Source organism: Coregonus clupeaformis, chromosome 8 (assembly GCF_020615455.1).
Source record: "Coregonus clupeaformis isolate EN_2021a chromosome 8, ASM2061545v1, whole genome shotgun sequence".
In the NCBI taxonomy this organism is placed as follows: domain Eukaryota; kingdom Metazoa; phylum Chordata; class Actinopteri; order Salmoniformes; family Salmonidae; genus Coregonus; species Coregonus clupeaformis.
Genome location: NC_059199.1, coordinates 56,540,536 through 56,552,885, shown reverse-complemented (window position 1 = coordinate 56,552,885; position 12,350 = coordinate 56,540,536). Strand labels below are relative to the sequence as shown.

Sequence of the window (12,350 nt, the reverse complement as noted above, 5' to 3'; positions counted from 1 at the left end):
CAAAAGGGGCGGGGCCATTTGAAGCACGACTTTAGCCTGATTGGACATTTAGTGGCAGATCAGACGTCTAGATTAGAACACTGATAACTACTGTTGCCGTGATATAATTGATTAGAAAAAAAATCCCTTCCTTTTCCCGTTTGGCAGTGCGTCGCCCATATCGCCCTAATGAACACACCGCCCCTGCCGCTGGTCCTACTCACACTGCCCTACCCTATGCTTTGACTTCTTTCTCCCCTCTCTCTCCAGATGAAATGTTGCAACAACCTGCCCGCTTGACCCTATCCCCTCCTCTCTTCTCCAGACCATTTCCGGAGACCTTCTCCCTTACCTCACCTCGCTCATCAACTCATCCTTGACCGCTGGCTATGTCCCTTCCGTCTTCAAGAGAGCGAGAGTTGCACCCCTCCTCAAAAAACCTACACTCGATCCCTCCGATGTCAAAAACTACAGACCAGTATCCCTTCTTTCTTTTCTCTCCAAAACTCTTGAGCATGCCGTCTCTAGCCAACTCTCCTGCTATCTCTCTCAGAATTACCTTCTTGTTCCAAACCAGTCAGGTTTCAAGACTGGTCATTCAACTGAGACTGTTCTTCTCTGTGTCACGGAGGCTCTCCGCACTGCTAAAGCTAACTCTCTCTCCTCTGCTCTTATCCTTCTAGACCTATCTGCTGCCTTTGATACTGTGAACCATTAGATCCTCCTCTCCACCCTCTCCGAGTTGGGCATCTCCGGCGCTGCTCACTCTTGGATTGCGTCCTACCTGACAGGTCGCTCCTACCAGGTGGCGTGGCGAGAATCTGTCTCCGGACCACGTGCTCTGACCACTGGTGTCCCCCAGGGCTCAGTTCTAGGCCCTCTCCTATTCTCTCTATACACCAAGTCACTTGGCTCTGTCATATCCTCACATGGTCTCTCCCGAGTGGCGCAGTGGTCTAAGGCACTGCATCACAGTGCTAGCTGTGCCACTAGAGATCCTGGTTCGAATCCAGGCTCTGTCGTAGCTGGCCGTGACCGGGAGACCCATGGGGCGGCGCACAATTGGCCCAGCGTCGTCCAGGGTAGGGGAGGGAATGGCCAGCAGGGATGTAGCTCAGTTGGTAGAGCATGGCGTTGGCAACGCCAGGGTTGTGGATTCGTTTCCTACGGGGGGCCAGTATGAAAAATACAAATAATGTATGCACTCACTAACTGTAAGTCGCTCTGGATAAGAGCGTCTGCTAAATGACTAAAATGTAAATACAATTTAAATGTCTCTCCTATCATTGCTACGCAGACGACACACAATTCATTTTCTCCTTTCCCCCTTCTGACAACCAGGTGGCGAATCACATCTCTGCATGTCTGGCAGACATATCAGTGTGGATGTCGGAACACCACTTCAAGCTGAACCTCGGCAAGACGGAGCTGCTCTTCCTCCCGGGGAAGGACTGCCTGCTCCATGATCTCGCCATCACGGTTGACAACTCCATTGTGTCCTCCTCCCAGAGTGCAAAGAACCTTGGCGTGACCCTGGACAACACCCTGTCGTTCTCCGCTAACATCAAAGCGGTGACCCGATCCTGCAGGTTCATGCTCTACAACATTCGCAGAGTACGACCCTACTTTACACAGAAAGCGGCACAGGTCCTAATCCAGGCACTTGTCATCTCCCGTCTGGATTACTGCAACTCGCTGTTGGCTGGGCTCCCTGCCTGTGCCATTAAACCCCTACAACTTATCCAGAACGCTGCAGCCCGTCTGGTGTTCAACCTTCCCAAATTCTCTAATGCACCCCGCTCCTCCGCACACTCCACTGGCTTCCAGTTGAAGCTTGCATCTACTACAAAACTATGGTGCTTGCCTACGGAGCTGTGAGGGGAACGGCACCTCCTTACCTTCAGGCTCTGATCCTACACCCAAACGAGGGCACTACGTTCATCCACCTCTGACCTGCTAGCCCCCCTACCTCTACGGAAGCACAGTTCCCGCTCAGCCCAGTCAAAGCTATTCGCTGCTCTGGAACCCCAATGGTGGAACAAGCTCTCCCACGACGCCAGGACAGCGGAGTCACTGACCACCTTCCGGAGACACTTGAAACCCTACCTCTTTAAGGAATACCTGGAATAGTCTAACAGTAATCCTTCTACACCCCCCCTCCCCCAGTGGTGGTTGTCCCACTGGCTATCCTAAGTTGAATGCACCAATTTGTAAGTCGCTCTGATTAAGAGCGTCTGCTGAATGACTTAAATATTAAAAAAATTAAACGTAATCCTATTTACTTGGACACATCTGAAAACAGGCTACCTGATGGAACTCTGATAAATGCAGAAAATCGGCAATCAAAAGAAACATTCTAACACAGCGACCACTTTATTTTTGGGAAACATATTTGATTTGGAGTTCGTACATACAGTTGAAGTCTGAAGTTTACATACACCTTAGCCAAATATATTTAAACTCAGTTTTTCACAATTCCTGACATTTAATCCTAGTAAAAATTCCCTGTTTTAGGTCAGTTAGGATCACCACTTTATTTTAAGACTGTGAAATGTCAGAATAATAGTAGTGTGATTTTATTTAAGCTTTTATTTCTTTCATCACATTCCCAGTGGGTCAGGAGTTTACATACACTCAATTTGTATTTGGTAGCATTGCCTTTAAATTGTTTAACTTGGGTAAAACGTTTCGGGTAGCCTTCCACAAGCTTCCCACAATAAGTTGGGTGAATTTTGGCCCATTCCTCCTAACAGAGCTGGTGGAACTGAGTCAGGTTTGTAGGCCTCCTTTCTCGCACACACTTTTTCAGTTCTGCCCACACATTTTCTATAGGATTGAGGTCAGGGCTTTGTGACGGCCACTCCAATACCTTGACTTTGTTGTCTTTAACCCATTTTGCCACAACTTTGGAAGTATGCTTGGGGTCATTGTCCATTTGGAAGACCCATTTGCGACCAAGCTTTAACTTCCTGATTGATGTCTTGAGATGTTGCTTCAATATATTCCCTTTATTTTCCTTTCTCATGATGCCATCTATTATGTGAAGTGCACCAGTCCGTCCTGCAGCAAAGCACCCCCACAGCATAATGCTGCCACCCCCATGCTTCACGGTTGGGATGGTGTTCTTCTGCTTGCAAGAGTCCCCCTTTTTCCTCCAAACATAACGATGGTCATTATGGCCAAACACTTCTATTTTTGTTTCATCAGACCAGAGGACATTTCTCCAAAAAGTACAATCTTTGTCCCCATGTGCAGTTGCAAACCGTAGTCCGGCTTTTTTATGGCGGTTTTGGCGCAGTGGCTTCTTCCTTACTGCGCTGCCTTTCAGGTTATGTCGATATAGGACTCGTTTTTACTGTGGATATAGATACTTTTGTACCTGTTTCCTCCAGCATCTTCACAAGGTCCTTTGCTGTTGTTCTGGGATTGATTTGCACTTTTCGCACCAAAGTACATTCATCTCTAGGAGACAGAACGCAACTCCTTCCTGAGGGGTATGACGACTGCGTGGTCCCATGGTGTTTATACTTGCGTACTATTGTTTGTACAGATGAACGTGGTACCTTCAGGCGTTTGGAAATTGCTCCCAACGATGAACCAGACTTGTGGAGGTCTACAATATTTTTTCTGAGGTCTTGGCTGATTTCTTTTGATTTTCCCATGATGTCAAGCAGAGGCACTGAGTTTGAAGGTAGGCCTTGAAATACATCCACAGGTACACCTCCAATTGACTAAAATGATGTCAATTAACCTATCAGAAGCTTCTCCCGAGTGGCGCAGTGATAGCTGTGCTACTAGAGATCCTGGTTCGAATCCAGGCTCTGTCGTAGCCGGCCGCGACCGGGAGACCCATTGGGCGGCGCACAATTGGCCCTGCGTCGTCCAGGGTAAGGGAGGGAATGGCCGGCAGGGATGTAGCTCAGTTGGTAGAGCATGGGTTGTGGGTTCGATTCCAGTATGACATTTTTTCTAACTGTAAGTCGCTCTGGATAAGCGCATCTGCTAAATGACTAAAATGTAAATGTAAATGTAAAGCAATTACATAATTTTTGAGAATTTTCCAAGCTGTTTAAAGGAACAGTCAAGTAGTGTATGTAAACTTCTGACCCACTGGAATTGTGATACAGTGAATTATAAGTGAAATAATCTGTCTGTAAACAATTGTTGGAAAAATTACTTGTGTCATGCACAAAGTAGATGTCCTAACCAACTTGCCAAAACTATAGTTTGTAAACAAGAAATTTGTGGAATAGTTGAAAAACTAGTTTTAATGACTCCAACCTAAGTGTATGTAAACTTCCGACTTCAACTGTATAGGATATAGGCCCTGCCAAGCCCACCCAATCAGATTGAGCGAAAACAAAAATAATAATACATTATTATTTTAAAAAAATACTCCTCTGCATAAATAGGCTTTTAAAAGTAGTTTTCATATACAAGCGTTATATGTCCTAACTCAGAATCAAATATGCTTTCCAAAAATAACACAGTCGCTGTGGTAGAACGTTTATTTTGATTGGCAATTTTTTTGCATTTATCAGAGTGCTGTCACTCTGTCCATGTTAACAGGATTATTAGGGAAATCGTTCTTCTTACAAAGCATGTAAACGTTTTAATCAAACTATTATATTAATCTGACTATCCACAATAATCACATTATTGTGTGCATGTAACCGTAGTGATGTACTATTCTGGTAGAATCTGCTAATAGGTCTAATAAAAATGTCAAAATGCATTAATTGTATTTTGGTATTAAGTACCGGTTAAGTGATCGCAATGCAAATTACCAATGCTTGTTGCTGATACTTGATGCCATTATTGCAAGTAAGAAATATTTTATTGCCTTTTAATGTTTCATACACTGCAATACTGTTTTGAAAGTAAATTATTCAATAAAAGAGCTGCCAAGTATGTGTAACAAGCTATGCAAAACCCAGTCCCATTATCAATTCACAAGTTAATCTTAGCTATTTAGAATCAAAGTAGATACTTGTACTAATGAGTGTTGGAATTCATGAGTGTGTTTGATGATGCCTGCAGCAGCATGCATTTCACTGAGTGTCCATAAGCTGAATTGATTCATCAACGACGTCCAGAGGCAGGGGTGTGACAGTTTTTGTCAAAACTGCAGTGGTACCAGGCTTGTACTTGTACTGTCCTTCTCTGGAAACAGACAAAGACAAAGAGAAAGGAAAGAGAGAGAGTATATTGTAAATTCCCATTATGAATAATCAAGTAATATTCACATTTAATGTTGTTGGTTGTAGCCAAGTAGAAACTTGTATAGCTCACTTTTTCCCCTTCTGGGCAGGCTGGTCATAGCTCCTAAGGTACTGAACCCCAGCCTGAGTGATGACACACAGGTCCACATTACTACCAGAGCCCAGGTCACAGAAAATCCCAGCAGTAATGGCATCCCGCACCAGCTTTTTAGCCTCTTCCAGCTGAGCAAGATAGACAGATAAGAGAGGTGAGCAATACATTTTATGAAATGAAAAACTGTTAAATGAGAATAACTGCATCTCACCTCCATGTTTGGTCTGTATCTGTCCTCAAAGATAGAAATAGCTGCCCCTGCTCCTGAACCTGCAAAAGCAACGGCAGTAGTGTTACCTTTTCTAATGTTTTCTAATGTTTCAATATTCAATACAACTTCATACCATTATAAGCTCTTCCCACAGCCCAGATGAATTATTTGATGGCAATAGATGATTACCAAAGACAAACAATACAGACAACACTATCTGTGATTATGATGGACTGAAACACATGGACAGATGGTGCAAAGAAATCTCCATCGCTGACAGACAGAGTCAAGCATTGACTAGATAAACTAATGGAGAGCATACCCATAGTAAGGAATGGTAGTTTGTCATAGGAGCCATGTGGGTAGACGCTGTAGAGGTGAGCGCCAGTCACATCCACACCTCCAACAATCAGAGAGGAGCCAATATGTCCCTGGTACCTGGAGTAGAAGCCACAATTCAGGTGTAGAGAGCTACAATGTAACAGCATCATCATAATGTTCTTGATAGAAAATGGTTGTTGTAGTCAAATGAGGGATGTCCGATCATTGACGAAGGCACTGTTGTGGCTGTTATTTTATATTATTGTCAGGAAAGTCATTGGATTGTCAGCATTCAAACCATGTTATGAGAGTGGCCACATTAGAGGTCTTATTTTCCCATCATCACAGACTCATTCATACTCTCTCTCACCTGAATAGCATTTGTTTCAGTTGTCGGGTAACCGTGACAACGAGGGGAGGGCGTCCTGTGCTGAGTGAGTGCAGCTCCACATTGGATGACATCATCTGAGTGGTGACTTCTGCATCTGCAGCCACACCTGCGCCACAACAGCTACAATAAAAACAGAGATTAATGGGTGAAACATGGTGTCTCAAATAGACCTCAACAAAAGCCCCAGTCTGTGCATACCATTGTGCAGGGGCTGATGCTGAACTACATAGGGGTTACACAAGCTACACTATTATACTGTACGAGGTGGCACTTACTAAATGTTAGGTGCAATGTAGTGGATCTTCATGCAATTCTTGTCAGCTACCACCATGTCATCAGTGGCTCTTGTGTCAGCTCCAAGTATCACCCCATCCTGTGGAGGGAGGAAACCCAAACTATAATCATACTTAGGGCATTGATTGTGCTAAACTCAACCCTGAGACTGCTACATCACAGTAAGCAGAAAATGTGTAATGACTGATTCTCACCTTGAAGACTATGCCAGCGATGGTGGTTCCAGTCTTCCTTGCCTTCGGAGAACTGTAACCAAGCTCTGACAAATTCCCCTCCAACACAGCATTCCTGCAAAGTGAGTACTTTTTATGCAATGTTGGGTATATTTAGAGGACCTGGCTTTATGTTAGCCTACGTAGATCCCGATATATCGATTCACAGGTAATATCTGCCGATATTGGCCTTTTAACGCTATATCGGTCGATAACTCCACCGATAACCGATATTCAATAAATTGAAAGAAAAAGGGAATTTCATGCTTATCTGAACACTTGCGGCCATTCTCATGATCTGTCATTATTGTCACAATGTATGAAATCAACATTTGAAGCATAGTTATTGGACAATTGCTCTTTTGGATAGCAATTTTTGAAAATTCAGTGCGGAAAAATGCCACTTTTTAATTTCCCTGCTGTAAAATAGTATGTCAGGAGATATTTTGGTATCGTAAGTTTTGCCATGATAAGATGTGTTGTTGTGCACTCTCCTCAAACACTAGCATGGTATTTTTTCACTGTAATAGCTACTGTAAATTGGACAGTGCAGTTAGATTAACAGGAATTTAAGCTTTCTGCCCATATAAGACATGTCTATGTCCTGGAAAGTTTGCTGTTACTTACAACAGTCATGCTAATGTCATTAGCGCACGTTAGCGCAACCATCCCGTATACGGGACACCGATCCCGTAGAGGTTAAACAAATCAAATATATTTGAGATTTGAGATTCTTCAAAGTAGCCACCCTTTGCCTTGATGACAGCTCTTGGCATTCTCTCATCCAGCTTCATGAGGTAGTCACCTGGAATGCTTTTCAAACAGTCTTGAAGGAGTTCCACATATGCTGAGCACTTGTTGGCTGCTTTTCCTTCACTCTGCGGTCCAACTCATTCCAAACCATCTCAATTGGGTTGTGGTCGGGTGATTGTGGAGGCCAGGTCATCTGATGCAGCACTCCATCACTCTCCTTCTTGGTCAAATAGCCCTTACACAGCCTGGAGGTGTGTTTTGGGCCATTGTCCTGTTGAAAACAAATGATCATCCCACTAAGCGCAAAATTCTGTGGTAGCCATGCTGGTTAAGTGTGCCTTGAATTCAAAATAAATCATTGACAGTGTCACCAGCAAAGCACCCCCACACCATCACACCTCCTCCATGCGTCACTCTGGGAATCACACATGCAGAGATCCTCCGTCCACCTACTCTGCATCTCACAAAGACATGGCGGTTGGAACCAAACATTTCAAATTTGGACTCATCTGACCAAAGGACAGATTTCCACCGGTATAATGTCCATTGCTCGTGTTTCTTGGCCCAAGCAAGTCTCTTCTTCTGTCCTTTAGTAGTGGTTTCTTTGCAGCAATTCGACCATGAAGGCCTGATTCACGCAGTCTACTCTGAACAGTTGATGTTGAGATGTGTCTGTTACTTGAACTCTGTGAAGCATTTGTTTGGGCTGCAATCTGAGGTGCAGTTAATTGCCGATTTCTGAGGCTGGTAACTCTAATGAACTTATCCTCTAAAACAGAGGTAACTCTGGGTCTTCCATTCCTGTGGCGGTCCTCATGAGAGCCAGTGTCATCATAGCGCTTGATGGTTTTTGCGAAAACATTTTCAAAGTTCTTGACATTTTCTGTATTGACTGACCTTCATGTCTTAAAGTAATGATGGACAGTTGTTTTCTTGCCATAATATGGACTTGGTCTTTTACCAAATAGGGCTATCTTCTGTATACCAACCCTACCTTGTCACAACACAACTGATTGGCTCAAATGCATTAAGAAGGAAAGAAATTCCACAAATGAACTTTTAACAAGGCACACCTGTTAATTGAAATGCATTCCAGGCAACTACCTCATTATGCTGGTTGAGAGAATGCCAAGAGTGTGCAAAGCTGTCATCAATGCAAAGGGTGGCTACTTTGAAGAATCTCAAATATAAAACATATTTTGATTTGTTTAACACTTTTTTTGTGGTTACTACATGATTCCATGTGTTATTTCATAGTTTTGATGTCTTCACTATTATTCTACAAAACCCTGGATTGAGTAAGTGTGTCCAAACTTGACTGGTACTGTATGTAAAAACAGTGCGTTTCTATGATATGTGGTTAAAAAGATAAGGTCCTGAAAAATGGTTTAATCACAGGGCAGGGTTAAAAGTAAAAAAGGGATTTTCAAAACATGCAATGAGTTTCTCGCCCAAGGGAGGGTCTTTTCTTGCTCCCCACCTCACTGTGAATCTCATGGTGTTTGAAAATCCTTGTTTTAACTTTTGATGTCATCGGGTAGAACTTTTAAACGTCATATTAGAAATTCGCTGTTTTCACATATGTTGATAATCCAGAGGCGGCTGGTAGGGGAAGCTATAGGAGGACGTGCTCATCGCAATGGCTGGAATAAACTAAATGGAACTGTGTCAAACATGTGGTTGAGATATGTTTGATACAGTTCAATTTATGCAATTCCAGCCATTACAATGAGCACGTTGTCCTATAGCTCCTCCCCCAGCCTTCTCTGGTTGACACTGGTATTGTGCTGGAGATAATGAAAATTAGGTTGAAAAGTGGTGGAGTTGCCCTTTAATTTTGCATGAATTGGGTCTTGACTCGAGCCCCTCACATCCACCTCAAGACCTCAAGACCTCGGGAACATTCACAACACTGTGGTACAAACATAACACCTCACGCATTTGACCCTCCTCTCACGCTAAGACGCCACACCTCATATCTCACGCATTGAAAAGTACTGCTTTTATTTTTATAGTCACGCACTGACTAGTTCGTGCCTAGTCAGTGCGTTGACTTTTCAACTGTGCTCCAAATCGTTTTGAAATCGGAGCATCTGCGCCTTCAATTTAACATCACGAGCGCAACCTCTGTCATTGTCCTATCACAGCACTGTGAACCGCGGCACTTTGAAGCATATGATTGGTCTAGTTAGGTAAGGGATCAAGGGGATTGGATGCTCTCAAGATTAGAGTGGAGCTGAATGGAGAGAGCAGCATAGTAGAGCTGTTTTATGTACAATGTCAACAAAATGAGGTTGCTGTTACGCCTCGATCACACCGACAGTGTCATTGCGCTAAATGGTACACAGCATCATCTAGATATGTGTGCAACAAAAGTTCAACATTCATCTTCTACTATCATTTCTGTCAAGCCGTCAATCCATACAGTTTGATGCATACGTTCCCTCCTGGAGAGCAAGCAGGATTTTCTTCCAGACCTATTTTAAAGAGAGTTCACCCAAATTGCGACTCCCGAGTGGCGCAGTGGTCTAAGGCAGTGCTAGCTGTGCCACTAGAGATCCTGGTTCGAGTCCAGGCTCTGTCGCAGCCGGCTGCAACCGGGAGACCCATGGGCGGCGCAAAATTGGTCCAGCGTCATCCAAGGAAGGGGAGGGTTTGGCCGGCAGAGATGTGGGTTCGTTTCCCACGGGCGGCAGTATGAAAAAATATAAAAAATATAAAAAAATACGTATGCATTCACTGACTGTAAGTCGCTCTGGATAAGAGCGTCTGCTAAATGACTAAAATGTAAATTACTAAATGTGTGTCCTTAGCTTGAAAGCAGTCTATGGACAAGGAGACTGCAATCTATGATTTGGTTTTACCAAATGCCATCAACCATTAATATTAATATTTCCTGTGCAGAGCCTTGGTATAGTGCAGGGATAATCAACTAGATTCAGCCGGGGGCCGATTTTTTTTGGAGCGGCTGGTCAGGGGGCCGGAAAATAATTACAAATAATTTGTAGACTGCAGACTGGCCGCAAGAAGCCCAAACAGATATGTTTGACTAAAACAATAATTTCAAACCTTGTTTACGTTTGTATATGATCATGTGTCTCTCTATTATGAGTGGGAATACTTGGGAACATATTTCTTAATTTAAGATCACTTGGAACTGATTTCCTGGTGTTTTTACAGTCTTTTATGTCCAACAATGAAAATTCCACACAAATGTTTTATTTTCGCAGAAAACTTGGTGGGCCAAATAAAACCACCCGCAGGCCAAATTTGGCCCACCAGTTGGGGAGCCCTGGTGTAGTGGTAACACTCCCTGGCACGTCTCGTACTTTCCACCTGAGAACGGATCAGTCCCTGCTTCCAACCTTCCCACTGTTTCTCCCATTTGTCTGTCTCCTCATCTCATTTCATTACTGTCTGAATAATGTGTCAAACCACCTAAAGAAATGTTTAAAAACATATTAGCATACTTTAAATGTAATCTCCAAAGATCTCAAAGTAACAAAGTTGTACAATTGAGTGTTCATTTAATGTTCAAAGCATTTTGAATACACCTGACCTGTGGTTTTATTTTATTTTCCACCCTGGTCTTAGGCCTAAACCATGTCAAACTACGTAGAATTGCAGGAAATTAGCTTTTAAACTGTAAAACCCGTCTAGGGGTTGTGCCAGCAGGCAATGAAAGTCACATAGCAAATCTCACTCCAAGCTTTCTTCAAAAGTTGACAGCACTGATTATTATAAAGCTGTTTTGTTGTTGCAGTAAATTTTTCTTAAATTACCCTGTGGGCCTCAGAGAAATGAACTCACCTGCGAGTGTTTTCAAAGGAAAAACCAGCGCTTTGAGGTTGGCATGGTCGAGAATTATTGAGCATCTTCAATCAAGATGAGCGAACGAGTCCACAAACCGAGAGCCCTCAGGTGAAAGGTGAGATAGCCTACTGCACTTTACTACACCTTTTACTTTGTTAAACGCTGTCAAGGTAAACTGTGTAGCCTAAATGTGTCAGCGTTTAGTGGGGAGAACTCTTTCACTTTCAATTTTAACACATCATAGCCTCAGACGAATCAAAATACAGTATAGGCCAGGGAGAACAAACTGGTCATGGCAAGAAGGGATACAGCTTTTGTTAAGCTAACGTCAAAAGTCGATTTTTTTTTGCATTTTAGCTAACCCTAACACATTTTCTAACATTTTAACCTAATTATCCTAACCTGCTGCGTAAGTTCTAACCTGCTACGAAAAGTGAAATCTGACAAGCTGTATCCCATCTAGTCAACACCGAACAAAATGGATTCTCAATTTCTGGTTGCCTTATATGAACGGAATCCTGGTGCCGTCCCAACTCGGATGTCAAAATCATTGCTATCTGGAATCCTTGGAACCTAATTAAAATTTAAAACGGGTAAGGGTTAAGTTTAGGGACGTCCCAAGGATACCAGGTAGACTAACCTTGGCTAAAATGTAGGCTCACAACAAGCTGTTTGCACCAATTCTGTAGCTGTTCATTTTCCTAAGGTATTGAATTATAGAACATGAAATGGAAGAAGCAATGAAGACGGGTGAAGTGTGAATAGGCCTACTTTTATATGCATGTCTATGGTGTGATAAAAACAAGGTAATGCGCTCTACGGTCATACTATCAGTAGTTTAGCAATGGCATATTCTAGGCCATTTGCACCTTTATCAGTTTGTGGAATGTGGGACATGTTATGTAAATGACAAGGCCAGTGTAAATATACTGTATGTTTAGTATTAGTTTAAAATACAAAACAGTTTCTCAACATAATTATACACTGCTCAAAAAAATAAAGGGAACACTAAAATAACACATCCTAGATCTGAATGAATGAAATAATCTTATTAAATACT

The 12,350-nt window shown here is 42.9% G+C and overlaps 1 protein-coding gene across 1 annotated transcript; it reads right to left on the bottom strand.

Moving 5' to 3' along the window:
* Positions 1 to 4,472: 4,472 nt before the first annotated feature.
* Positions 4,473 to 11,549, bottom strand: LOC121572936 (proteasome subunit beta type-7). The gene is made up of 8 exons (XM_041884974.2): positions 11,288 to 11,549; positions 6,707 to 6,800; positions 6,494 to 6,591; positions 6,198 to 6,338; positions 5,829 to 5,944; positions 5,507 to 5,565; positions 5,272 to 5,423; positions 4,473 to 5,142 (listed from the first exon to the last, which is right to left on the bottom strand). The coding sequence occupies exons 1-8, from the start codon at positions 11,350 to 11,352 to the stop codon at positions 5,031 to 5,033; spliced, it is 837 nt and encodes a 278-aa protein (XP_041740908.1). The 5' UTR covers positions 11,353 to 11,549; the 3' UTR covers positions 4,473 to 5,030.
* Between the last annotated feature and the right edge of the window lie 801 nt (positions 11,550 to 12,350).